The 26,271-nt window shown below is 53.7% G+C and overlaps 2 protein-coding genes across 6 annotated transcripts; both read left to right on the top strand.

The window, feature by feature from the left end:
- The first annotated feature begins 420 nt into the window (after positions 1–420).
- On the top strand, positions 421–10,957 carry FBL (fibrillarin). The gene is made up of 9 exons (XM_015077530.3): positions 421–575; positions 5,688–5,840; positions 5,947–6,048; positions 6,137–6,231; positions 7,378–7,548; positions 8,265–8,397; positions 9,718–9,830; positions 10,598–10,743; positions 10,853–10,957. Exons 1-9 carry the CDS (start codon positions 566–568, stop codon positions 10,875–10,877), a joined length of 948 nt encoding a protein of 315 aa, XP_014933016.1. The 5' UTR covers positions 421–565; the 3' UTR covers positions 10,878–10,957.
- Positions 10,958–11,236: 279 nt separating this feature from the next.
- Positions 11,237–19,556, top strand: DYRK1B (dual specificity tyrosine phosphorylation regulated kinase 1B). Of its 5 annotated transcripts, XM_027044888.2 has the most exons (12): positions 11,852–12,187; positions 13,441–13,604; positions 14,638–14,757; positions 14,845–15,033; positions 15,198–15,345; positions 16,207–16,493; positions 17,226–17,372; positions 17,459–17,599; positions 17,906–17,941; positions 18,026–18,221; positions 18,614–18,720; positions 18,815–19,556. In XM_027044888.2, exons 1-12 carry the CDS (start codon positions 12,109–12,111, stop codon positions 19,184–19,186), a joined length of 1,986 nt encoding a protein of 661 aa, XP_026900689.1. In that variant the 5' UTR covers positions 11,852–12,108; the 3' UTR covers positions 19,187–19,556. The 5 variants fall into 5 exon arrangements, with proteins under 5 accessions (XP_026900692.1, XP_026900689.1, XP_026900688.1 ...); XM_027044891.2 differs by lacking the exon at positions 11,852–12,187 and adding an exon at positions 11,237–11,397 and having other exon boundaries at positions 17,906–18,221; XM_027044887.2 differs by having other exon boundaries at positions 11,853–12,187; positions 17,906–18,221.
- Positions 19,557–26,271: the final 6,715 nt, after the last annotated feature.

The following is a 26,271-nucleotide window of genomic DNA, read 5'->3' as shown; positions in this document are numbered from 1 at the left end:
TTTCTCCAAAGCACTTACTGCCTTCTAATAACTCCCACTAGAAGATGAACTCCAGGAGGGTGGGGATTTGTATGTCTTGTTCATTGCTGTATTCAGTGCCTAGAACAGTGCCTAAATGCTTTTACCAGTGCATGAACGGGAGCCCAGTATGGTCCCTGTTCTTAGGGGTGGATATAGGTCAGGGAAGGCTTTTGGGTGTAGAAGGACCCTTAGGGAGTTAATTGGAAATAGAGAAGAGGGACAGACGGCAAAGCCTGGGGTGAGCCCTGATTACGGGATTGGAGGTGGGGTGAGTTAAGAAGAAGCAAGAAGCGCATTCAAAGAAGGGATCTCTCAACAAGCAGCGCGTTAAGCCACCGACAAGGCGGGGCCCTGAGAGGCTGGCGAAGCCCCGCCCACAGCGCGCGCGCCGGCCCCGGCCCCGGCTGGGGCTCCGAGGGGCGGGGCTGCGAGGCTGCGTCACACGCCGTACGTCGCCGCGCGTGCGTTCTTTTCCACGTGCGAAAGCAGACTCGTGTAGTCTGGGACGCTGCAGAGTCCTGACCCGCCGAGCTGAGTTCTCTCCATGAAGCCAGGTGCAGGCCGGGTGTGGGGTCCGGGGTCTGGGACTGGAGCCGGCACGAATCGAGGGGCCAGACCGGAATCGGAGGGGCGGGGCCTAGGGGCAGGGGATCCGGTCTCTTGTGGGGAGGGGGATCCTAGTTCCGGTCTTCTGTGGCAAGGGGTCTTGGTTCAGCCTTATGACCGACGCTGAGCCGGGGGGTCGGGTTCCTGGTCTGGAGATGTGTGACTGGCTTCGGAGGTCACGGTAGTGAGTCGAGGGTCCTGGGCCTGAAATGGGGGTTCCTGAACTAAGATTCATCTTACTGAGGCCATTATTAGGGGTCTTGGGAATTGGACAGGGGGTGGCAGTCGGGGGTGCTGGTCCAGAGTCTGGATCCAGGCATCTGGTGTCTTGGATCTCTGGCCTTGAGATTTGGGGATAATGTCTTGGTTCAGAAGTGGAGAGTCCCCATTTGGACCCGGGGAGAACCCCCTTAGCCTTCCGTATCACCGCCGCAACGATCGTCCCCTTAGCCCCCAGCCTGGCTTCTCCGAGAGGGCCGTGGTGAATGAGGACTCCCGGCTTGATAGTTTGTGGCCTTCTCTGTCCCACTTTCCCGCTCTCTACTCTCCCGAGGGGGCGGATCCCTGAGGCTTGAGTGATCAGAATAATTCGCGGTGAGAACTTTCACAAGCCCAAGATACGATTCGTGTGGGGTGGTGGGGGAGAGATAGTCACAGGAGAGGAGTGATTTTATTCATTTGATTTTCCCCGAGACTCTGATGAACCCACCCCTCCTTCCCTCGTGGCAGATTGAGGAGTCCTGGCTTTGACAGCAGAAAGGTGTCAATTGAATTCAGTTCTTTGCTTCTGAAACTACTGTGTGGCCTTGGGCAAGTGGCTTTACCTCTCTGAGTCAGTTATCTCATCAGTAAAATGGCGCCCAGTTATAATTTAGCAAGATCGTGTTAAGAGAAAACTAGCATACTGCGGTAATCATTTGCAGTGTCTAAGTGTACAGATCAACAGGTTGTACATGGTAACCTCACACGATGTTGTATGTCAATTACATCCCGGCAAAGCTGAGGAAAAATAGCACAGCGCTTGACATAATAGTATTGCCACTCATTGTTATCTTTATGTTTCTTCTCAAGAGGAACAAAGGTTCCTCTCCCTGGTGTCTCAGATCTTCTTAAATCAGGCTGTGCCCCTCCCCCAATTTGCTCCACTAGAGTTTAGGGAAATCTTCCACTGTGACCCAGAAGGTATTTCCTAGTGCTGGTTTTCCTCGTTTGTTGTTTTTTTTTTTTTTTTTCTTTTTTTTCTTTACTCCATGTGTGGAGAGATGGGGTCATCTGGTGGGAGGGGGGAGGGTTTGTGGATCCATGCCCCCCCCCCCAAGCTCCCCTTCTCTTCAGCATTTGGGGATCTCCTGATGAAATGGTGTGGAAGCTGCTGGGCTGTGTACCTCTGACCCTGTGATCCGATACACCTTCCTCCCAACCCTTCCCTCATTGTGTTAGGATTTGAAGTTGCCGAAGTTGTCTAGAGTCGGCCCTTCACTAAGGATTTGAGTCTGATTGAGAGAAGAATCCTTTGGGGGATTTTGAGCAGGGACGGGATGCAGTCTGATAGACAGCTTTAAAAGGATCAGCTTCTGGCTTCTGTGTGTGAAGGACGTCAGGATAGCAGAAGTGGAAGCAGGCACATCAGTGGGAAGTCTGTTGCCGTGATCTAGTAGGAGATGATGGGGTGTGGCCCAGGGTGGTAGCCTGACAAATTGTCACAGTTTGGAAATCTGTTTTGAAGATGGAGCCAGCAGCTTGTATGTGGGTCTAAGAGAGGGGTCAAGGATAACTAAGGGTTTGGGCATGTGTAACTGGAAGGATGGAGTGTCCGGTTTTGAGATGGGGGAAGGTTGTGGGAGGAGAGGAGAGCAGGTTTTAAATTGAGGGTCCGTTGGATCCTCCCCCCCCCCAAACTTCTGGGAAAGTGTGTGTGAACGTGTGTTTTCCCGAGGAACTGGTACTCCTAGTACATTTCTCTAGGCTCCTGGAGCTGAAATGGATTAGGCTAGGTTTTGAGACTCCTGCCCACTGCACCCCATGCCATGCCCACACTTCTCAGGTCTCAGTTCCATCAGGCCTGGGTTGAGTCTCTTAGGCCTGGTCGTTTCTCCCCTAAGTAGGAGGAAGGGGGACTCACTGTCCCCTCACTGAATACTCAACCTGTGTGCCAGGCTGTGTATTGAGAGAAGCGATTTGTGTATATTAAGCCATTTGCTTATTCTTTACAATTCTGCAAGGCGGGCACTGTGTTACTGCTGTATCTCTGTCTTAAAGATGAGGTTTTCAAGATCCCCATGAACCTTCCCTACTCTCTAGGGCCGTGAATGGCATGGCCATCGCCCTGTAGGGGATACACGAACTGCTTGAGGGGAGGGGATTAGGGCACTCTGGTCACCATGTCATCACCCGTTTCCTGAATGAACAGAGAGGGTGCTTTTTCCTGGGGGTTTAGGAGTCTTCAGCAGACCAGACAGTTGATTAAATGCTTACCAAGCCCACCACACTTTGTGCCAAGTGTGTGCACGGTGCTGGGGGGTGCAGTGTGACCGAAACAGTTAAAACATCCCCGTTCCTTTTGGCCTTGATTCTGGTGCAGGAGTCAAACAGTAATAACGTAAAAAACTGCCACGTATGATAATTGCCAGGAAGAACAAGAAAGCCAGGTCAAGGTAGGGAGCCCAAAGACCCTTCTGAGGAAGGAATGTTTCACCAGAGACCTGAGTGCAGTGAAGAAGTGGGTGAGCCCAGCAAATGTTAAAGGTTTAGAAGCTGGAGGACGAGCATGAGGCCCAGCATAGAAAGAGTGAGGTCAGAAAAGTCAGCAGAGGCCGGAGCCTTGTGACGGCCGTTCTTAGTTTGGGCTGCACGTTTAGAATCTCCTGAGGAACTTTAAAAAGCCCTATGGTCAGGCCCCTACACTGGACAACTAATCAGAATCACTCTAAGTCCCAGGGATTAGCCAAAGGTGAGGCCCACTGATCTGGGGCTTTGGAAGCCAGAGAAAGGAATTTGGGTTTCATTTTCCTTTTTTTCTTTTTCTTTTCTTTTTCTCAATGTTTATTTTTGCTTTTGAGAGAAAAAGCACAAGCAGGGGAGGGGCAGAGAGAGACAGACACGGAATCCGAAGCAGGCTCAAGGCTCTGAGCTGTCAGCACAGCCTGACATGGGGTTGATGTAGATTACTGTTAACATCCTGCTTTTCTCGGTTGGGTAGCAGATTGGCAGGATCCATTGTATTTTTTTTCCTTCCTTCCTTCCTCCCTCCCTCCCTTCCTTCCTTCCTTCCTTCCTTCCTTCCTTCCTTCCTTCCTTCCTTCCTTCCTTCCTTCCTTCCTTCCAGTTTATTTATTCTTGAGAGAGTGGGGGAGGGGTAGAGAGAGGGAGACGGGGTCCAAAGTGGGCTCTGCGCTGCCAGCAGTGAGCCCGATGCTGGGCTCAAACTCGCAAACTGCAAGATCATGACCTGAACCGAAGTCGGACACTTAACTGACTGAGCCACCCAGGTGCCCCTGGGTTTCATTTCAATGGGATGGAAAACCGTTGAAGGGATTTGGACAGGGGCATGAAGAGATCCAATTTGCAGTTTGAAAAAGGTCAGTCGCTAGCTGCCATGTGGACAGGAGACTGCAGGAGTAGAGGGAGGAAAGGTAGGCACCTCTGAGTCATGTCTGGGGAGTTCTGAAACTGTCCATTTTTAACACTTCAATCAGGAAAGGCGCTGAAAAGTTCTGCGTTTTCATCTTTAACGCCATTACGAGGCATGAAGCTTTCATAGAGGTGAATATGGCGTGCCTTTCCCAAAACCCTAGCAAGCTTAGTACTGAACAGTTTTACATCAAGTGAGATTATTTTTTAAAGCATCACTAATTTTCGCACTATTATTTTATAACTTGTGTGATTGGCTGAAAGTACGGCAGAGCTTAGGGAACCGCACAGGAAAATACTGAATCTGTTAGTACCCGAATTCCGTCCGCCTCTGCTGTTGTTTTGTGCTCAGTGAAGGGAACGAGTTTGCCCTGACCTGAGCTCGTGAAAATAAAGCCTCTCTGAATCTCTTTTTTTTTCCTCCCGACTTTGCATGACGTCCACAAGCCCTACGCTGCTTAGGCACTGTCGCCCATCCATAAAGGACAATTGAAGAGTTTTTCTCTTTGTTTTTTTTCCCCCTGAGCTGGGAGGGACTTCTGCAAGTTTGCAAGCAGGGGGGTCAGATAGCAGAAAGGATACATCATGCCGACCTCCCCTCTGTTTGGGGGTTGGCACTTTTCTTCCAAACGAGGGAGGGCATGGAAATGTTTCCAAGGTCTGAGGGACCTTGCTGCCACGGTGCATGCGCACAGGCGGGTATTTGTGCTTCTCCAGACTGATACTGAAAATAGAATGGAGGAGCACCTAGTGACTTAGTCGGTTAAGTGTCTGACTTCGGCTCAGGTTGTGATCCCATGGTTCGTGAGTTCGAGCCCTGCATCGGGCTCACTGCTGGCAGCGCAGAGCCCGCTTTAAGGAAGGAAGGGAGGGAGCAAGGAAGGAAGGACGGGAAAATACAATGGATCCTGCCAATCTGCTATCCAACGGAGAAAAGCAGGATGTTAACAGTAACCTGCATCTCCCCTACCTGCACCCTGTAATTTTTCTCCCTTTCGATACTCAGTATCATATGAGTTTTGCATTTATCCCCTTGGCCTCTATTTTGGTGGGGGGAGGGGGGAGGGGGCATGGGGCGTGCATTACCACATATTATCAACACGGCATGGCATTGTTTAATTTTAATTGTTGCTGAACTTTATAAAAGATACTATGTTGGGTGTGGTTTTCTTCAACTTGCTTTTTCCCTTAACATTATGACCCTCAGATTTTCATAATCTATCTGTTGTGTGTAACTATAGATCCCGTCATTGTTGATTATGAATGTGCCCCTGTTTTATTTGCCCATTCTGCCGATGGACGTCTGGGTTGGGCCCGATTTTTTGGCTACTGTGGATATTTGTGGACACCCTCCAGTGGAATTACCAGATACAGGAATAATAACATCTCAAACTTCGTTGCCCTGATTCCTGTTTCTGTTGCCACTACAGGTTTCAGCCCCCGTGGGGGCGGCTTCGGTGGCCGAGGAGGCTTTGGTGACCGTGGTGGACGTGGTGGAGGTCGAGGAGGCTTTGGTGGGGGCAGAGGTCGTGGTGGAGGCTTCAGAGGCCGTGGCCGAGGAGGAGGAGGAGGAGGACGAGGTGGTGAGTGACCTTGTAGGGGGGATGCAGTCTGGAGGCAGTGCCTGGGCTTGGGGCTCAGGAAGGAAGAGATGGGATGTCCCTGTGTCACTGCATCTCTGCCTTGTAGGTGGAGGGTTCCAGTCTGGTGGCAACCGGGGTCGTGGCCGGGGAGGAAAAAGAGGAAACCAGTCGGGGAAGAATGTGATGGTAGAACCCCATCGGCATGAAGGTGAGTGAGGAAGGCAGGGAGCTGCTGAGGGTGGGGTGCGGTGGGGTGCAGCCTAGAGTCTTCACCCTGCACTGGTCCCCTCACTTAGGTGTCTTCATTTGTCGAGGAAAGGAAGATGCGCTTGTCACCAAGAATCTGGTCCCTGGAGAGTCAGTTTATGGAGAGAAGAGAGTCTCCATTTCGGTGAGACCAGGGCCCTAGCTGATGGGGTAGCCAGCCGTCTGGTCTCCCTCCCGCCCCACTGTGCGCCCTGTGCAGGCCAGCCAGAGGGTCATCTTAATACCCGAGTCCGAACCCTGTGGCCTTCAGGTCAAAGTCCCAGGTCCTCAGTGTGGCCCAGAGGACTGTGTGCATTCCAGCTCCCCCTCCCTACTCCCTCACCTCGCATCTTCCAGCCACACGGACCTCCTTGCTCATCCCCCAGTTGTGTGTGTGGCTGGTTCCTTTCACCCCTAGTGTCTCTGGTCGGATGTCACCTTGTCTTTCTCACAATGCCACCTTGCCCCACCCAGTCTGTCAGAAGCAGTCCTCACTGCCCACCCTCTGCCCTGTTATCCCATTTTCTTAATGGCCAGGCCCACTCCTGCTCAGGGCCTTTCTGTGTCCTGTCCTACTGCCTAGAATGTACTTCTCCAGATGAGTTGCACGGTCCCTGCCTCCCTCAGGGTCTACTGCAGATGTCTCCTGGGTTCTTCCCTGGCCACCCTTTCTCGTTTTCACCTGCTCCTTAGCCCACACCCCATACTTCATGTCCTCTTTCCTGGCTTGATCTTTTCACCTTAGCACCTGTCACTGGTTCCTGTACCATATGTGTTAGTTCTGTGCATACTTAGTCCTTGAGGACAAGGGTCTTTATCTCATTCTCTGTGCATCCCCGTTGCCTGGCGTAGAGTCTGGCACACTGGGCGTGCCGGCACAGTGAATGGTTGTTGGTTGATCACACAGGTCCTGCTGTTGTCTCGTATGGTCTTATCTCTGTGTTGATCGTCTATCCCTGCCCCTTCTACCTGAATCAGTAACCTCCATGAGTGGGCAGGTCCTGCATGTATTGTGGTCATTGATGTGTACCTGTGTTCATTTCTCTCTCTCTTCTCTCTTGAGCGAGAGAGAGAAGCAGGGCTTGCGCTTGCCCGATGTGGAACTTGACTCAGGAACCGTAAGATCATGACCTGAGCCCAAGTCAGATGTTTAAGCGACTGAGCCACCCAGGTTTCCACCTGTGTTCATTTCTTGAACAATGAATGAGCGCCTGGGGCCCTGGGGCTGAGGGCAGTGGGGTCTAGCACAAGAGCCCAGCACTGACTTCCATCCCCATCTCTCCCGGCCCAGGAGGGAGATGACAAAATCGAGTACCGTGCCTGGAACCCCTTCCGCTCCAAGCTGGCAGCAGCAATCCTGGGCGGCGTGGACCAGATCCACATCAAGCCAGGGGCCAAGGTGCTCTACCTCGGGGCTGCGTCCGGCACCACTGTCTCCCACGTGTCTGACATCGTAGGCCCGGTGAGTGGATGGAGGGGTGAGTAAAGGCTGGTGGTGAGGTGGAAAGAAGGGAGAGACTGCCCCTGCCAGCCTGGAGGCAGTGGCCTTGGCTGCCTCCCTGTACCGTGTAGCTTGGGGCTAGGCCCTCCGTCTTCAAAGTGCCTGTGGGTGGAAGGAGCAGCTTGAACGCCTGGTCTCCAAAGCCTCGTTCAGCCTCACTCCTGAGTTCTTAGCCTGGAGGGAAAGGAGCTGTATAATTTAGTGGTTAAAAACCCCGGGCTCTGGTGTGGCATTTAACAGTGAGGTGGCTTTCAGCAGTTAATAACAACCTGTCTGAGCCTCCGTTTATCCCTCTGGAAAATAGGGTTACTGTGAAGATAAACGAGTGAATTCCTGTAAAATAACAGAGTGGTGCCTGGCCCATTGTAAGTGTTCTTAGCTGTTAAGACTTCATCTCAGTGCCCTCGCTTCCTCGTTTTAAGACCGTATTGAGGGACTCGGCTCTCAGATGAGCAAAGCGGGATTGAATCGAGCAAAGCAGGATTGAATCACTGTTGGCCGGTGACTTCATGTCTCTGGCTCTCACTTTATTCATCTGTAAGATGGACATAACAATAGTTGTTAAATGGTAGGGTTTTGATATGGGGATTTGCATGGCCACATGCAGTGTTTGGGCCCATAGTGGGTGTTCCATCTAAGAACCAGTATCAGTGTTTCCATTTTTTTGTTTATTGTAGGACGGTCTAGTCTATGCAGTTGAGTTCTCCCACCGCTCTGGCCGTGACCTCATTAACTTGGCCAAGAAGAGGACCAACATCATTCCTGTTATTGAAGATGCTCGGCACCCACACAAATACCGCATGCTCATAGGTAGGGGTCCAGGATTGTGTGGTCCAGGCCACTCCAGGTTTCCTGGGAAAGGTGGCCAGAATCCCGATCTGAGTGGAAGCAGAGTGAATGAGCAGGCCTCCTGAGTCTGCAGGAATGAAGGGGGGGAAGGGGAGGGGGAGGCAGCTGAAGTTGTGGAATTTGGGTGTTTGGCAGGCCTGAAGAGCCAACCTCCTTCAATCTCCTGCGCCTCTCCCTAGGCACCCCCATACTTCCTGCCTCCCTCCAGAACATGGTACTTTTCATGCTGCCCCTGGCTTATGTATAAAAGCCCCCATCCTCCTCGTTGTCTGGTGAGATCATAACCCAGAAAGCACAACCTGAGTGTGGCCTTGGCTGAGAGGGGCCCGTTGTGAATATTACTTTGTTTTAAAAAAAAAATTGGGAAGCATGATGTAAAACTGGAACTCCTTATAAACAACCCTCAGAGGTAACTGATAGGAGCAATTTAAAAAGCTGCTTTTCCCAATTTCAAAAAGTCAGTTTTCATTATACCCTCTTTTTTTTTTTCTAATCATACCAGCTTAAAAATAATACTTTGCAAAAAAAAAAAAAAAAACCCACACACACACACAAAACTGTGCATTTCGCTGGTTTTCTCTGGAGTTTTTTTTTCCCCCATGCATTCATACAATACCCTTTGTCCTACAACTTATTTATTTATTTATTTATTTATTTATTTAGACAATCCTGCAGGGACTCTGGCCTGTAAGTGCTTTCCTTTACTTGCCTTTTTTTTAAATGAATTTTTTTAGCATTTATTTATTTTCGAAAGACAGAGAGCATGAGCAGGGGAGGGGCAGAGAGAGAGAGGGAGACACAGAATCTGCAGCAGGCTCCAGGCTCCAAGCTGTCAGCACAGAGCCCGACGTGGGGCTCAAACTCAGAATTTGCGAGATCATGACCTAGGCCAAAGTCGGACGCTTAACTGACTGAGCCACCCAGGCGCCCCTTTACTTGCCTTTTTGATGAGTGTCTGTTTACCCCCCATCCCAAGACCTGGGAGCATCTCGAGGACCAGGTCTGGGTCTGACTCATCTCTGTGTCCCCCACACCCGGCCCGGGGCTGGCCACAGAGTAGGTGGCAATCGTGACTTACAAGAGGAATGAATAGATGGTGTGACTGGGTTTCTTGGACCCATCCTGGGGGTACTGCAGAGGGAGGGAGATCAGTGGGGGGGATGTGAGACTGGAAGCAGGGAAGACTGCCAGGAACCTGCTGGTAACAGGGCACAGGCCTCATGGGAGGAGCCGAGAAGATCCAACAGATCCAATTTGTAACTGCCACTTCTTTCTCCCTAGCGATGGTGGATGTGATCTTTGCCGATGTGGCCCAGCCAGACCAGACCCGGATTGTAGCCCTGAATGCCCACACCTTCCTTCGTAATGGAGGACACTTTGTGATTTCCATTAAGGTACGGGGCTTGGTGGAATCTAAGGTGGGGTGGTCGTGTCTTCTCTGTAACTGCCAAGCAGTCAGTCAAAACGAGGAGGCCTCCATTCTGGGATGCCTCATCCAGCCAGCTCTATCCCTGCCCCAGTCGTATAGCACATGATGAAAAAGGTCTGCAAAACGAAAAGGCTTTGGGTTTGGCAATAGAAGGTACTGGTCAAGTGAATAATTGTGGAGTCTGACCATTTGAGTTTGAATTGCAGCTTGCTCTGTGACTTTGAGCAAGTTACCTAACCTGGGTACCTGTTTCTTCATTAGTCATCTCTCTTTCAGTGTTGTCTGTAAGGATTAAATTTATCAATGTATATGAAGTGTTTAGTACAGCATGGTAGAAAATAAGTTTTAGGTAAATGTTCGGTGCGTTTTCAAAAACGTTTTATTTTAAAATAAAGATCCTCAGCCAGATTCACCATTTGTTGGCCTTTTGTTACATTTGTTTTTGTATTCTCAGCATTACTATTGTTAAAGAAAGAGGAAATAAAACAAAAACAACCCTGGGTATAAAATTTAAACACTAGCTTTTAGATAAATAGGTCTCTGTTAAAGTCTTCTGTTGTAAATCCAAACCAACTTGAAGAAAATTTCTGTGATGAAGTCTTTTCCCTCCACTCCCAAAACCTGAGTTTCACTGAGTTTCCAATAAAAAACAAATACCTGTGGTTTAAAGAGCAAAAGGGAAAAAAAAAGCCCAAAGCCTTGCTGCAGACTTCCAAGTTCTCTCTTCTGCAGGCCAACTGCATTGACTCCACAGCCTCTGCTGAGGCCGTGTTTGCCTCTGAAGTGAAAAAGATGCAGCAGGAGAACATGAAGCCCCAGGAACAGTTGACCTTAGAGCCTTACGAAAGAGACCACGCTGTGGTGGTGGGCGTGTACAGGTGAGCAGGGGGCCTGGAAGCCACCAAGACAGCCCTGCGCGTTAGCGCTTGGTAGGAGTGCCGGAAAATGGTGACAGGCTCTGAATCCCCTCTCTCCTTCCTCTTACAGGCCACCTCCCAAGGTGAAGAACTGAAGCCCAGCGCCATCTGGATTGCGAGAGATTGTGTTGCTACTGTTACACGTGTGTTTTTCTATTAAAAGACTCGTCCATTGCTCCCGTCTGCTGATTGCTCAGCGACCTCCATTCAACAGAGCGCATGCTCCCTTGGTCAACTGGCGCGGTGGTGGGGGTGGACGAGCTCATCCGGTCACACGTGCGCATGTTCCTTTCTTGGCTGCCTTTTGCGCAGTCGCAACCCGGATTTCGACGTTTGGGCGGGGTTGGTAGCTTACTGTGCGCGTCTACCGGTAATCTCCGCTGCGCGCAGGCGCGGAGTGTTACCTTGGGTCACGTGGGTGAAGCGAATGGGGGGAGTGGGGGCGGAGCCCGAGGCGGGAGGTGGGGGCCGGTTTGTTGTGGTCGCCATTTTGCTGGTTGCATTACTGGGTAATCGGGGCCCTGGCTCGCCGCGTCCGCCGGATACTTTCAGCCAGTGGGCAGGTCTGAGCTCGGGCTTCCCGAGCAGCTTGAGTCCCCTTGCCCGCGCCCTCAGGTAACAACGCGGCTACAGGTGGGGTAGCACGAGCTCGCGGGGAGGGGGCAGTACGGACCCGCCCTGCCCGCGTCGCCGCGAGACTTAGCACGAGGCCGAGGGAGGAGGGCAGGGGGGCGGCGGGCAGGTGCAGGCCGTGCCTGGCTATTCATAGTCGGATTCTTGGAAGGGGCCGAGCCCGAGGGAGCAGTCTTGGGAGTGAGGCTGGGAGGGGGTAGCGGGGCCCCGCTCCCGCCCTTTGTTTGGGCTCGACTCCTCCGGCTGCATCGTCGTCGCCTAGCAACAGCTGTTCTGGACTGCGATTGGCTGAGCTCTTGGCAGCAGCGGCCAATGGCACGGTTGTTGCCATGGCAGGTGCGGACTGCCAAGCTCAGTTCAGCCGGCCCCGCCCGCCGGGGCTCCGCCGACCGGGGCGGGCCTCCAGGGTGGGGGGCGGGACGCCTGGGTCCCCAGGGGCGGGTGGCTGCGCGGGGCGGGGCCGGCGGGGCGAGGGTTAACCCACCCCTCCCCCGTCCACCTGCTTTCCCCTTCCCCCGCGTGCCCCGGGCTGACCCTCGTTCCCTCCTCTCCCCACCCCCGGCGGCGGCGGCGGCGGCTGCTGCTGTTGTCACCCACCGGGCCGCCTGTCCCGCTTGCCCTCCCCGCCGCGGGGCTTGCCGGGCCGGCCGGGCCGGGACAGGCGGCCGTCTCCTCTCTGCCACCGCCGCCGCCATGCTGGCTGCTCGCCCACCCCACTGGGGGCCCCACCGCGCCCCAGCCCCCCGTGGGCCCCGCGCCAGCCCTGACCCGGGTAGGGGGTGGGTGCTTGGAGAGAAGGTCCTGCCGTGGGAGGGCCCCGGGGAAGAGGTTGTTTCGGGCGAGGGGCGGGGGAGCTCCAAGAGAGAGGAGGGATCGTGGAGTGGCAAGGCTTGGCATAGAAGAAAGGGAGTGCCATGGGAGAAGGCCTGTGGGGAGAGGATTTTGGTGTGACAGGTACTCTGTGAGGGGAGAACTCTATGTGATATTTGGGGAATTTGGTTCTGGGGGCCTTCTAGGAATTGGCACAGTTGTGTATTGACCCTGGTGTAGAGAAGAGTAACTGGAGAAAGGGCCCTGGTAGAAATCTTGGATGGGAGGAGGAGGGGAAGATCCAGTGTAGGGGAGAGAAGGGCGAGGGAAGAGAAGCCTCCTTGCTCCCATCAGGGAAAGTGAGCCTTGCTTCTGAGGGGGACCATGAAGTAATACGGAGAAGAGCCCCGATGTGCCACGGGAGTAACTACCTGGAGCAGTGGTCCCTGGTGTGGGAGGAGATGTTATAGGGAAGAGGTCTTGGCATGATATGGGGTGGGTCCCCTGGGGGGTGGGGGCTGGTGGATGGGAATGCCATGGGGTGGGACTCTGTTGTATGGAGATAATCCTATAGAACAGGTTAATCTTGGTGTAGTCCCCAGGACCCTGATGTGGTTTTAGGGGCCTGCAGAGGACTCTGTCGTGGGTTTGGAGGGGGCCCAGAGTTGTCTCATGTGGTTTGGGGGGATCCTAGAGCTCTCTGGATTGAGGGATCTACTGGGAAGGGTAGATCTTGAAGTGGAGGGAACTTGCTGTGATACGAGGAGATCCTGATGATCAGGGAAGACTGCAGGAGGGCAAGATCTTGTGTGAGGGGGCGTCGGGGAGGGCCATAAGTAGAAATGGGAAGCGAACAGTGAATCCTACTCTCTATACTGTCTGTGGTTTCTATCTTTTTCTTTTCCTCCCCCCAATTATTGGTGTCTTTCTGTTCTTTCTTGTCATGGTCTATATCCCTGCCTGGATTGCAATCATTCCCTTTCACATGTTCCCCTCTTTGTGCCACCTACTTCATTTATTTGGTAATCATCTGTTGAGGGACTCCGCTGTGCTCCCACCCCCACCACTTCTCTCTGTCCCTTCTCATTACCACCTGTTGCTCTTTTTCTCCTCTCCCTGTGCCCTGCCTTCTTTCTGATGTCTACCTCTTTCCTGCTTCGTACTGTCCCATACATCCCCTTGTTCCATGTTCACCTGCCTCCTGCCTGCTCTCAGGTCTCAGCGGCGGTGGCAGCCGAGGTGCAGGATGCGAGAAGGCGCCCCCCGGCCGGGCTCCCGCTCCAGGCCTCGCTCCCCTGCGGCCCTCTGAGCCCACCATGGCCGTCCCACCAGGCCATGGTCCCTTCTCTGGCTTCCCAGGGCCCCAGGAGCACACGCAGGTATGCTTTCAGCTGGCTCCTTACCTGTCTGGGGTAGGGGGAGGCTGGGGACAGAAGGGTCTGGAGAGTGAAAGATAGTTTGGTTGCCCAAAACAGTTTCCTTGGGGCATGAAGGGTCCATCTGGAGTGGAAAATAATAGAGGAGTTGCTGGCAGAATCTGTTTAGACAGCCTGGGTTCAAATCCTGACATGGTGGTTAAATTACTTAGGTTCTCCCTGCTTCAGTTTTCTAGAATTCTGTAAAATGGAGCCAGTAATGATACCTACCTCACAGAGTTGTTGTGAGAATTAAACAAGTTAATGAAATGAACATAAAATGCTGAGAACAGTGCCTGGCACGTCAAAAACACTCAATAAATGTTCACTAAGGAAAAAAGTTCCAGAGTGAAAGATGGGGGAGGGAGGTGGGGTGAAAGTGGGTGAAGGTTGAACCCAAAGGATCCTGGAGCCAGCAGCACCTTAGGGTGCAGAGTAGAGACATTTAGGGGTAGAGACTGTTTAAGGCTCTGAAATGTAGAGCTTGAAGTGGGACAGAGTAGAAGATCAAGGGTGCTGGATCCTGAAACACTGGGCAAAAATGGTGCAGAGTTGGGGGTGAGGGATGAGAAGACTCAACGGGACAAGGGTAAGGCAAGAAGTGAGCCCTCAAGATGGGACACCCAGAATGGAGGGTCTCTTGGCAAAGGACTGCAAAGGGCAGAGCCCACGTTTTCTGTCTGGTCTCTCCCACTGAGGTTCAGAAAGGAGTAAAGGTGTGGGATGGAAGGTGAGGGGTAAACAGTTCCCCATTCATTCACTCGGCAAATCTCTAATGACTGTCCGCTATGTGCCAGGTCCTGCTCTAGGCACCGGAAACGCAGCAAGAACCAGAGAGTCTCTGCCCTTGGGGAATTTCTATCCTAGTGGGGTTGTCACATGATGACCGAGTAACTATGTGTGTAACCATGATGACCCAGCCACCCATACAGCTCTCCCTCTGGAGGTCAGAAGTGCACGCCTGTCCTCAGTGCCCACCCCTCGCCCTGCCCTGCAGGTATTGCCTGATGTGCGGCTGTTGCCACGGAGGCTGCCCTTGGCCTTTCGGGATGCGACCTCAGCCCCGCTGCGCAAGCTCTCCGTGGACCTCATTAAGACCTACAAGCACATCAATGAGGTGGGCGGGGGCCCGGCTGGGTGCTGAGGGGTCCTGGCTGCCAGCACAGGTCACTCAGCAGTCCTTATCTGCTGGCTGGCTGGGCAGGTATACTATGCGAAGAAGAAGCGGCGGGCCCAGCAGGCGCCACCTCAGGACTCGAGCACCAAGAAGGAGAAAAAGGTCCTGAACCATGGTTACGACGATGACAACCACGACTACATTGTGCGCAGTGGCGAGCGCTGGCTGGAGCGCTACGAGATTGACTCACTCATTGGCAAAGGCTCCTTTGGCCAGGTGTGGGACGCACACCCTGACCCAGGGATTGGGGGGCATGGGCACCCACTGGTATTGACCCACAGAAAAGTGGTGCTTTGTTCTGTCCCCCATCCCCCTTCCCATCTCCTCCTCCCCATCCCCCACCCCCATTCCTCACTTTGTGACATGTCCTGCCCTGGCAGGTGGTGAAAGCCTATGATCATCAGACCCAGGAGCTGGTGGCCATCAAGATCATCAAGAACAAAAAGGCCTTCCTGAACCAGGCCCAGATTGAGCTGCGGCTGCTAGAGCTGATGAACCAGCACGACACAGAGATGAAGTACTACATAGGTGAGGCCTGGGGCAGCCATACACCCAGTACAGGATGGGGCTAGTGTCTTCAGGGCAGGCTCTGGTCTGTAATTCCCTGACATCAGTGATTGTCTTGCCGCCTTCATGATTTCTGACCTATTCCCAGCATAGTGCTGACCAGAATTTATTGGGTGCTCACTAAGGGTCAGGCTTGTTGCAAGCACACGTTGAATCAACTGGTTTCAGTATGACCACAGCCCTGGGGGGAAGGGGCATCATGGCCCACAGCTTGGAGTAGAAAAGGAAGTATTCGGGCGCTATCACTTGCCAAAGGCCACCGAGTTTGTACTTAGTGGAGCTATAATGTCACCAGGCAGTGGACTCCAGGGCCTTTACTCCTGACGTCTGTGTCATTCTTTTTCCTCTTTCCCACACTGATTCCTCTTAGAAAAAGCAAGAGTAGATTAGAGAGTGTTTCTTGAAATACATATGGTTACAGTAAATGGAAAGCGAGTGTCCTCTGCCACAAAAATAAACAGAACTGAGAGTAAAACAACGTTACAAAATTAAGGAAATGGCGAAGGGTATTAAAGACCCATCAGCACCAAAGAGAAACGTTCTCTTTCATTTATCAGGAAGTTGGAGAGAGACTTGAAAAAAATGAACTTGTCTTAATCAAGAAAATCTTTTTCTTGACGTGAATCAAGTTACAGACCGAATGAAAACACCCTGACCAGCAGCTGCCTCCCGTGGGCACACCACTATCTGTCCAGTGCTCACACGGCAGAGTCACAGATCTGCTTGTGGCCTCTCTCCCTATTACCGTGTGTCCCCGGCTGCCACTGGCCCTCTCTGAGGCTCCGCTTCACCAGCGGCCCATTTCTGCCTCCTTCCCCGCAGTGCACCTGAAGCGGCACTTCATGTTTCGGAACCACCTGTGCCTGGTGTTCGAGCTGCTTTCCTACAACCTGTACGACCTCCTGCGCAACACGCACTTCCGCGGAGTCTCGTTGAACCTGACGCGGAAGCTGGCGCAGCAGCTCTGCACAGCGCTGCTCTTCCTGGCCACGCCTGAGCTCAGCATCATTCACTGCGACCTCAAGCCCGAGAACATCCTGCTCTGCAATCCCAAGCGTAGCGCCATCAAAATCGTGGACTTCGGCAGCTCCTGCCAGCTTGGCCAGCGGGTGCGGCGCGGCGCGGCACGGCCCAGGGGCGGGGCTCACGGCGTGGGCGTGGCAGGGGCGGGGGGGGTGGGGCACCGGTGGCTGGAGCCCGAGGGGCGGAGCTAGGCTGGGATGGGGTTGCAGGGCCCAGCCTGAAGTGGCCTGGCGGGTGCCTGAAGGGTAGTATCGGGGTGAGGTGTTGGCGGTACGGAGTGTAAGGCGGGGGTGGGGGGTAAAAAAGTGCCACAGGATGTAGTTCCCAGTAGGAAAGGAAGCGTGACGCCTGAGGAGGCAGGGCCAGTGTTGAGGCTGCCAGATGTGGGCAGAGTGAAGTTGGGTTGGCTTTGAGCTTGGAGTGATGCTTTGCTAAGTTGTTTGCCCTGTGCCCTTAAGAGGGGACAGGTGCTTTAGTTTTGCAGCTTCATGTGAGCAGACATTTGAGATGGCTTGGAAAGGGTCTGGATTGCGGGGGTGGGAAGGGCCTGGGCTTGCAGACTGCCAGCCTCTGATGACCGGGGTCAGGCTTTGGGATGGAGATCAGGGTGAGACTAGGTCAGCAGAGACTTCTGAGGCTGGTGAATAAGATGATGGTAGTGGCTCCTGGAAAGCAGGGATGCTGGTAACATCCAAGTTTGGAACCTCCGTCCCGGTTTTGGTGAAAGGAAGCTTGTCTCAGCTTTGGGTATGGCCATGGCACCACTAGGGGAGGCTGGGACCTCTGACCGCTGCCTTCTTCCCTGCTCCGCCCCCCAGATCTACCAGTACATCCAGAGCCGCTTCTATCGGTCGCCTGAGGTGCTTCTGGGCACACCCTACGACCTGGCCATTGATATGTGGTCCCTGGGCTGCATCCTGGTGGAGATGCACACTGGAGAGCCCCTCTTCAGTGGCTCCAATGAGGTGTGCTCCCGAGGAGGGGGTGTGCTGGAGGGGACAGAGGCCTGGTTGGCCTGATGACCCTGACTGCCCACCTGACTGCTCCACAGGTGGACCAGATGAACCGGATTGTGGAGGTGCTGGGCATCCCACCAGCCCCCATGCTGGACCAGGCACCCAAGGCTCGCAAGTACTTTGAACGGCTGCCTGGGGGTGGCTGGACCCTACGAAGGACAAAGGAACTCAGGAAGGTGCGGCCCCTGCCCCACGCCGCTCCTCCCACCCTGGTGGCCCCTCACTCTCTCACACTTGGGGCTTCCTCTCTCCCTGCTTCCTCTCCCTTGTGTCTTTCCCTTCCTTCCTCTCCCCCTTGTCTGTCCTCTCCTTCGTCCCAGCCCACCCCCCTCCCCCGTCTCTCCTACCCACCCCACAACTCTTCTTAGCTTCTCTCCTTCCACTTTCTCTCTTGTGCCTCTGTTTCCCCGTGTGTGTCTCCCTGCCCCTCCTGCCCACTGACGGCCACTCTCTTGCCCCCCCTCCCACCCCCTCCCTGCCAGGATTACCAGGGCCCCGGGACACGGCGGCTGCAGGAGGTGCTGGGCGTGCAGACGGGCGGGCCCGGGGGCCGGCGGGCGGGGGAGCCGGGCCACAGCCCCGCCGACTACCTCCGCTTCCAGGACCTGGTGCTGCGCATGCTGGAGTATGAGCCCGCCGCCCGCATCAGCCCACTGGGGGCTCTGCAGCACGGCTTCTTCCGCCGCACGGCTGATGAGGCCACCAACACGGGCCCGGCAGGCAGCAGTGCCTCCACCTCGCCCGCACCCCTTGATACCTGCCCCTCCTCCAGCACCGCCAGCTCCATCTCCAGCTCTGGTGGGTGCCCAGTGCCAGGTGGGCTAGAACAGGAGGGTGGGCAACATGGGTTTGGCCTGACCTGGGGGACCTTGCCACTGGGCCTTCATCTAGAGCTTTGAAATTGTGGGATCCTGGACTCTGAATGGGTGGGGCAAGAGAGCTCTGCCTGGCTGTGACCTGATCTCTGAAATTGCACTTGGGCTCACACCTCTGAAACTGCTTCTGACTCTGAAAGCCAAAACTGAGCTCTGATCCTTAATCTCAGAATTGGGCCCATCCTTCAGATAGGCTCTGATCCCAAAGCCCAGGCGTGGGCCTGAGTCGCCAGCCAGACTCAGCCACCCGAAAACCCAGCCACCACCTCTCCTCACCCTAAGGCTTCTCCTCGTTTCCTCCCCTGGCACCTCCAGGAGGCTCCAGCGGCTCCTCCAGTGACAACCGGACCTACCGATACAGCAACCGATATTGTGGGGGCCCCGGGCCCCCCATCACTGACTGTGAGATGAACAGCCCCCAGGTACTGGGGCCTTGGGGACCTGGGAGGTGGACAGTGGGTTATCTGGGCGTCAGGACCTGGGTCTCCATCACCCACTATTCCTCTGCTCCTTTAGGTCCCACCCTCCCAGCCGCTGCGCCCCTGGGCAGGGGGTGATGTGCCCCACAAGACACATCAGGCCCCTGCCTCCGCCTCGTCACTGCCAGGGGCCGGGGCCCAGTTACCCCCTCAACCCCGATGCCTTGGCCGTCCCCCATCACCAACCTCACCACCACCCCCGGAGCTGATGGATGTGAGCCTGGTGGGCGGCCCTCCAGACTGCTCCCCACCTCACCCGGCGCCTGCCCCCCAGCACCCGGCTGCCTCAGCCCTCCGGACTCGGATGACAGGAGGTCGTCCACCCCTCCCACCCCCTGATGACCCTGCCACTCTGGGGCCTCGCTTGGGCCTCCGTGGTGTACCCCAGAGCACGGCAGCCAGCTCATGACCCAGCCCCCTCCCTGGGGCCCCTCCTGAAGCCATACCCCCCATCTGGGGGCCCTGGGCTCCCATCCTCATCTCTCCCCTTGACTGGAATTGCTGCTACCCAGCTGGGGTGGGTGAGGCCTGCACTGATTGGGGCCTGGGGCAGGGGGTCAAGGAGAGGGGTTTAGGCGCACCCTCCTCACTAAAGACTGGACCCTTGGCCCCCTCTCCCCCCCCCCCCTTGTTTTCTATTTATTGTACCAAAGACAGTGGTGGTCCGGTGTCGGGGGGAGACCCCCTTCACCCTAGGGCCCTAGGAGGGGGTGGGGGCAGGTAGGGGGAGATGGCCTTGCTCCTCCTTGCTGTACCCCCCAGTAAAGAGCTTTCTCACATGCCTGCCTGAGAGTTTGCAAGGCCTCGGCTTCCCTCACCTGGCCCTCAGAGGCGTGGTGGGGAACGGTGTTTGGGAAGGGGTGCCAGAAAAGCTCTGTCATGAGGGATGCATCCCTGGGGAAGTTATGGCTATTGGCGCAGACACGGGGCTGCAGGAAGTCTGGGGCTACGGAATCCTAGACAAGAGATCCTGGATAGGATCCTAGCCCATGTTTGTCTTTTCCGTGGTAAACACAGACCCTGAACGAGTACACGCCCAGCTGTGGCCTGTCTCTGGGAAACATCAGGATCTGCCCTAATAAGCCAGGGCTTCCACAGAGTCTGCACAGGAGTGGCTCCTTATGCCAGGCAGGCATCTAGTAGGTGCCGAATGCTTGCAGCAGGCCTTATTAATGCCATCTGGGGAATGGCAGGCAGGCAGTGTAAAGTACAGACTTTACCCCACCCCCACCCCCATGTCTGGTCTTACCCTTTGGAACCGTGACGGAGCAAAGCATTTTGAGATTCTCTGGCAGAAAGATATTCCCGGGGTTTCAGGTAAGTGGGTCTGTTTCCATAGCAGTTTGGAAACTTAAGTCTCCCAACCGGTCAGTCAAGAGCCTCCTGATTCAAAGGTACCTACCGTCTCCCGCCATTGGGGCGCGGCGCTTCCTGGGAAATGGAGTTATACGTTGCAATCCCTTTTGCCGCTTTTCGTCACGGGACTACAAAGACCAGAATTCTTTTCGCTCACGAGTTAGGGCCGGTCTCAGGCAGCCAATCGGTAGTCCGAGGTGGACGGGGGCCCGGATGCTTGAGGCGGGCTGTAGAAAAGGAAAAAGCCGTCATTGGGTGGCGTTGGTCAGGCTGTTCGCCGGTGTTGAGTTCTGTCAGGCGTGCGGGAGGTGGGCCACTGTGCTGCTCCCCGAGACTGAGCAGGTTAGGCGTCCGCGGTCACAGAGCAGGAGGGAGGCGCTGAGGCCTGAAGCGGCCCCATCGCACAGAGCATCACCAGCCGCGGTGTCTGGCCCAGCTCACAGGAAGCCCCGGTCGGTAGGAGAGAGCGTGGACGCCGTTACGGACCTGCGGGTGTTCGGGAGGGGGCGCAGTGTGGAACGCTGAGGGGACCCCAGACGAGGCACGGGTAGGGAACATTCCCGGAGGAGGAGGAGCTGTTTGAGCTGAGACCCGAAGACCGGATGTTTGGGGTGGCGGTGGTGCGGTGGTTTGCGCACAGGCAGCGACGAGAAACAGCCTGTTGTGTGAATATGAACTGCAGGTGATGTGGTGTTGGAGAGCTAATTGAAAGTTCTGTATGAATTTGATCGTGGAAGATTTTGTTGGCCTGATTAGGTAGCTTGGATTTTGTCCTAAAGACATTGAGGAGCCACGAGAGGATTTCTAGAAGGGAAGGGGCATGCATGGCCCAGTTTGCTGCCATCTAGGAATAGATTGATGGGAACGAGACTAGGGTCTGGGAGCCCAGGGTGGTGGCTGTGGCACGTTCCGAGGCAAGAGATGTTGGGGATGAACCAGGGCAGGAGTCTTGGCTGGGAGGGGAGAAAGGATGTTGGTGGGAGAGACGTCCAGAAGGCTGAGTTGACAGAATGTATGGCTTTACGGGCTGTGTGGAAGGGGGAGGCGGAGAGGGGCGGGAAAGGGGTATCTCCAGCAGGTAGAACAGTATCTGGCATATTATAGATGCTTAATAAGAAAAAAAATTTTTAATGGACAGTTCTAGGAGGCAGAGACTATTATGATCTCCATTTTGCAAACAAGGATGCTGAGCACAGAGAAGGTTAAGTAATTTAACCAAGATCACATAATTAGCAAGTGGAAGGCCCAAGATTGTGTGTGTGCTCGCACATGTGTGCGCCATTGACTTAGCAACGTGCAAGATGAGCTTCGAGACATCATCAGGATCCAGTCGTGTAGGAATTTGGGATAAGTGTGGAAGTGTATATCCCACATTTCAATATCCAGCCCAGAACCTCTCCCTGACCTGCTGACTGCCCACATGATACCTCCTCTCTCAAGATAGCTGTAGTCCTCTGGAGACCAAGGTATCTTGACCAAATTGAACTCTGGTCTTTTCCCCAAAACCTGTTCTTCCCACATTCTCAGTAAATGCCTCCTCCTTCATTGTCTTATATTCATGTCTGGTCCATCAGCAAATTCCTTCAAAGTGTATTCAGAACCTGATCCTTTCTTCCCACCTCCACTCTTGTCACCCTGGTCCTGTCCACTCTATACCCTGCCTAGACCATCACGGCAGCCTCCTCAGTGGTCTCTGTGCTCCCCACAGTCTTTCTCATATGCAGCAGGGTGACACTGAATACCTGTATCAGGTCACATTTCTCTCTTGTTCAGTACCCTCCTGTGGCGCTATCTCACACAGCAAATGCCAGTGTTCTTTCCATGGCCTTTGCAAGGCCCTTGATCCCTGCATGATCTGTCCCTGTTACTTCTCCACCTGGTCCTTTTGCCCTGCTCACTCTGCTCCAGCTACACTAGCCTCAGGGCCTTTGCACTTCCTCTCTTTACCTGGAACACTCTTCTCCAGATGTCAAGGCTCACCTTCATCTCCTTTAGTTTTTACTCAGATATCATCTCCTCCTTGAGAACTTCTTTGGTCACCCTTCTGGAACTATACTACTAACATTCATATATTAATTTCCCTTTAACTGTTCCGTAGCATTAATCATATCACTATTTGACTCACTGTATAGGTTATCTTGTTTATTGTCTGTCTCTCCTCTGCACCCACAGCAGACCATAAACTTCATGAGGGCAGGGGCTTTTGTCTACTTCATATTTTATCTTTAACATCTAGAAGAGCTCTTGGCACATAGTAGGGGCTCAGTAACAGTTTATTGAAGGGACGAGTCAGTGGGTGATTTCAGAATGTAGATCCTTACCCCGGCATCGCAGGGACTCTGCCCATCCCTCTTCCACAGAACTTCAGAGGACTGCCTTAAAATTTTCTGAGGTCTCAGACATTCAGCAAGGATTTCATCTTGCTTCTGCTTTGTGCTCAGCATCAGGAACACAGCAGAGAACAAAACAGTTTCCCTGTTCCCCGAGAATTCACAGTGTCAGGGGTAGAGGTTCAAATCGTCAGCTAATCACACAGATGTGAAATTACAAAGAAATGTAGAAAGTGCCATAAGAGCACTTGGCCAGAACTCTAATCTAGATCCTAGGAAGTGGAATTGAAGTGATGAAAGTGTAGGCATTAGGCACTCCATTAAAAGGGGTGTGTGTGTGGTGTGTGTGGGTGTGGGTGTGTGGTGGTCGGAGCCCAGAGGCTGATGGGGAGCAAGAAGACTGGTAATGTGGACCCTGTAAGGAGTTGGGTCCTTAACCCCATGCGTAATGGAGACTCTCAAAGAACTTTAAGCAGTGAGAGGAGGTGCCATCAGTTCTGTATGTTACAAGATCCCTCTGGCTGTCGTGTGGGGGAACTGACGATGGGGTTAAAGATTGAAGTAGTGAGACCTGTGAAAAGGCTGCTCTCCTGAGATTAAAATAGCCTCCTCTACCGAAGGCCACACATCTTTGTTTCTCCCATCAAGAAGTGGAGTCTCTCTGCCCTCTATTCTAGGCTGGCCCATGATTTGTCTTAACCAGTAGAGTGCAGTGGAAGTGATGCTGTGCTGGTCAGGGACCTTAAGAGGCCCGCAGTACTGCTTTCACTTTCTTGGGCCCTGGGCTGCTTTACAAAGAAGTCCAGCTACTCCACTGGAGAGAGATGTGTACAGAGAGAGGCCCAGCCAGCCCCCAGCTGTTCCGCTGTTTTAGCTGATGTGCAGGACAAGAGTGATGCCGTCTAGGATGTTCTAGCCAAGTTCCCAGCTGGCACCAGGTAGAATGGAGACTCACCTTGCCCTCCCCGCTTTGCTCAAATTCCAGAATCATGAGCAAATAAATGGCTGCTATTTTAAGCCACTGTGTTATGGGATGATTTGTTACTCAGCGATAGCTCACTGAAACAAGCTTCCTGATATCTTATCATTTTGTGTATTAGCTCACGTAAGCCTCACAGTCACCCTGTGTGGTAATAATTGTTATTCCCGTTACACAGATGAGGAACTGAGGGCACAGAGAAGTTAATGGAGTACTGGCAAGATATCTAGCACGTAGTAAGTGCTGAGTTTGTGATAGCTATTAGTCGTTAGCACGAAAATGTTCATAATCATTAAAGAAGGGATAGTAAGACGATACAAGCATTATTAACCCATTTACTAGTGGTATGATTTTAGGTAAGTGACTTCATCTCTCCAAGGCTCAATTTTGTCATTGTAAAATGGAGATTATAACAATATTCATCTCAGGGTCTGATTTAGCAAGCACCTAGCATATGGCAGGGATAATTACTATGAAGCATACAGCCAAGATTATTGTAGACAGTGACCTTAGGACCACAGGAGGAAGCCAATTTCTTGGAAGTTCTAGTGGAGAGACAGACAGGTCATTGGTGATATTGTTGAAGTGCTGCATCAGGCTTCACCTGAAGTGGGTTCCTTCTGGACTTTGTCATTAGGGAAACCAGTAAACCTGGGTATCATTTACGCCAAGTTGAACTGGCTTTCCCTTACTTGGAACCAGCATCCTAACTGATTCTAGTGTTTTATTCATTTATTATTTTTTTTAATTGTTTTTTTTTAACGTTTATTTATTTTTGGGACAGAGAGAGACAGAGCATGAACGGGGGAGGGGCAGAGAGAGAGGGAGACACAGAATCGGAAACAGGCTCCAGGCTCTGAGCCATCAGCCCAGAGCCTGATGCGGGGCTCGAACTCACGGACCGCAAGATCGTGACCTGAGCTGAAGTCGGACACTTAACCGACTGCGCCACCCAGGCGCCCCCATTTATTTTTTGATTCATCAGCTACTGAATACCTACTGCATTCCAGGCACTGTTTCAGGTGCTGGTGTTATAATAGTAAATAAGGTCCTCCCAAGCTCTGACCTTGTTGGAACATCCATTCTCCTGGGGAAGGTGGATGGTCGGGAAATCAGTGTTGGGGATAAGAGCCTGGGAGACTGTTGGGGGGAGGGGGGTTGAGGAGAGGAGGGGTAGAGAGGGACAAACAGGGGGAGGGGAGGGGGCCTAAATAAGTTTTGTGGAAATGTTAATGGAGGAGAGACCTGGCCAAAAGGGAGGAAGCCAGCTGTGCGTGTGTTTTGGGAAGGACGTTCCAAGTAAAACTAGAGAGCAAATTCAGAGGCCCCAGTTATGCGGGGATGTGTTAGAGGAGCAGGAAAGAGTGGACTGGACCAGAGTGAACCAGTGGACGGGAAGGGGATGAGGGTCCGGGCCATACGAGCTTGGTTGGCAGACTTGAATTCGATTCGCAGTGAGGGGGGCAGACACGCAGTGCGTTTGGGGCTCAAGAGCGATGCGATCTACCATCTTGGTAGGGTTCCTTTGGCCACTGCGTGGGCACCAGGGTGGAAGCAGCGCAGAGGCTGCATCTTTCCAGCTGAGAGATGGTGGTGGTTTGGCCAGAGGTGTGGCTGAATTTAGGACATAATTTGAAGGAAGAGTGGACAGGACTTGGGGTACAGGTGTGGGGTGAGAAAGAGGAGCCAACAGCTCTAAGTTTGGGAGGAAGTAGTACCAGGAACTGCCTGGGAGAGACCTGGAGAGGCTGCGGGTCTGTGAAATGTCCCTGTGGACTGGCCGAGCACGTGGGACGTATGAGTCTGGCATTCAGGGCTAGATCTGAGCTAGAGATACAAATGTGGGAGTCACTGGCATTTTCACAGCGTTAAGGCCCAGGATGAGATTGCTAAGGGTGAGTGGAGGTGGAGAGCAGGGGGCCCATGAGGAGTTAATGCAGTAATCTAGGTGAGAGATCACAGTGGCCTGCACCAGGGCAGGGGCAGGAGTGAGCAGTGCTCTGGAAACATCTGGAAGACAGAGCCCACAGTAGATTGGTCATGGGTGATGATGGAGAGAAATGGACTGGGGCCTGGTGAGGACAGGATCAAGTCTGAACACGGGGCAGTGACTCTGCTTTCCTCTTTCCCCTGGGCCCTGTGGTCCCCACCTCCCTTTGCATTCTGCAGGCAGCTAGGCTGGCCCAGAGTAGACTCTTGCCCCGACTCTGTGTGACCTTCCAGGGCAGTGCCCTACAGCCCCTCGGGCCCCATTCCAGATTCCCCAGATGAGAATTGAATTGGGGTCCAGTGTCCAACCCAGCTGAACCTGTTGTAGCTGGAAGATTCCTTCTGGGAGGGGTGTGCACTGGGCAGTCACCTTCAGTGTCCACACTCATGGACTGTTTCTGGCAGTCAGTGTATGGAAGGCCGGCATGTGGGCAAGGGGAATAATTTGGTGCTGTTTTGATAGGTGGGTGGGACAGACCATCTGTGTGGCCTCAGATGTGCCCTGCCTCGGGTGAATGGGGTCGGGGAGACCATGAAGATGGGAATCTGGCAGGCTCTGGGCTCAGAAGAGGAAGGGTCAGGTTGGGAGAAGTCATGGGGATCTGGTGCAGCTTCTGCCGCCATCAGCATTGACAGTTCCTAGTCAGGGAGACACTCATCGCTCCTGGGGAGACACACGGCCGCGGCGGCCTCCCCAGAGGAGCCCAGAGGAAGCATGTGACCTGGTCTAAGGTGTCAGGAAGGACTCCCCAGAGTAGAGAACACAGGAGGTGAGATCTGAAGAGCCAGATGAAGGGAGCGAGGGATTCTGCTGGGCCAACTCATAGCCAAGTCCACAGC

This window comes from Acinonyx jubatus, chromosome E2, assembly GCF_027475565.1.
Source record: "Acinonyx jubatus isolate Ajub_Pintada_27869175 chromosome E2, VMU_Ajub_asm_v1.0, whole genome shotgun sequence".
Taxonomy (NCBI): domain Eukaryota; kingdom Metazoa; phylum Chordata; class Mammalia; order Carnivora; family Felidae; genus Acinonyx; species Acinonyx jubatus.
Note: the sequence above shows the minus strand (reverse complement) of the source record. Positions and strands in the feature narration are given on the sequence as shown.

Coding starts and splice junctions, on each gene's coding strand:
- FBL (XM_015077530.3), top strand. Junction 5,841..5,946: donor AGGAGGAGGAGGACGAGGTG/GTGAGTGACCTT, acceptor TCTGCCTTGTAG/GTGGAGGGTTCCAGTCTGGT. Junction 9,831..10,597: donor ACTTTGTGATTTCCATTAAG/GTACGGGGCTTG, acceptor TCTCTTCTGCAG/GCCAACTGCATTGACTCCAC.
- DYRK1B (XM_027044887.2), top strand. CDS start 12,109: ATGCTGGCTGCTCGCCCACCCCACTGGGGGCCCCACCGCGCCCCAGCC. Junction 13,605..14,637: donor GGCCCCAGGAGCACACGCAG/GTATGCTTTCAG, acceptor CCTGCCCTGCAG/GTATTGCCTGATGTGCGGCT. Junction 18,222..18,613: donor CAGCTCCATCTCCAGCTCTG/GTGGGTGCCCAG, acceptor TGGCACCTCCAG/GAGGCTCCAGCGGCTCCTCC.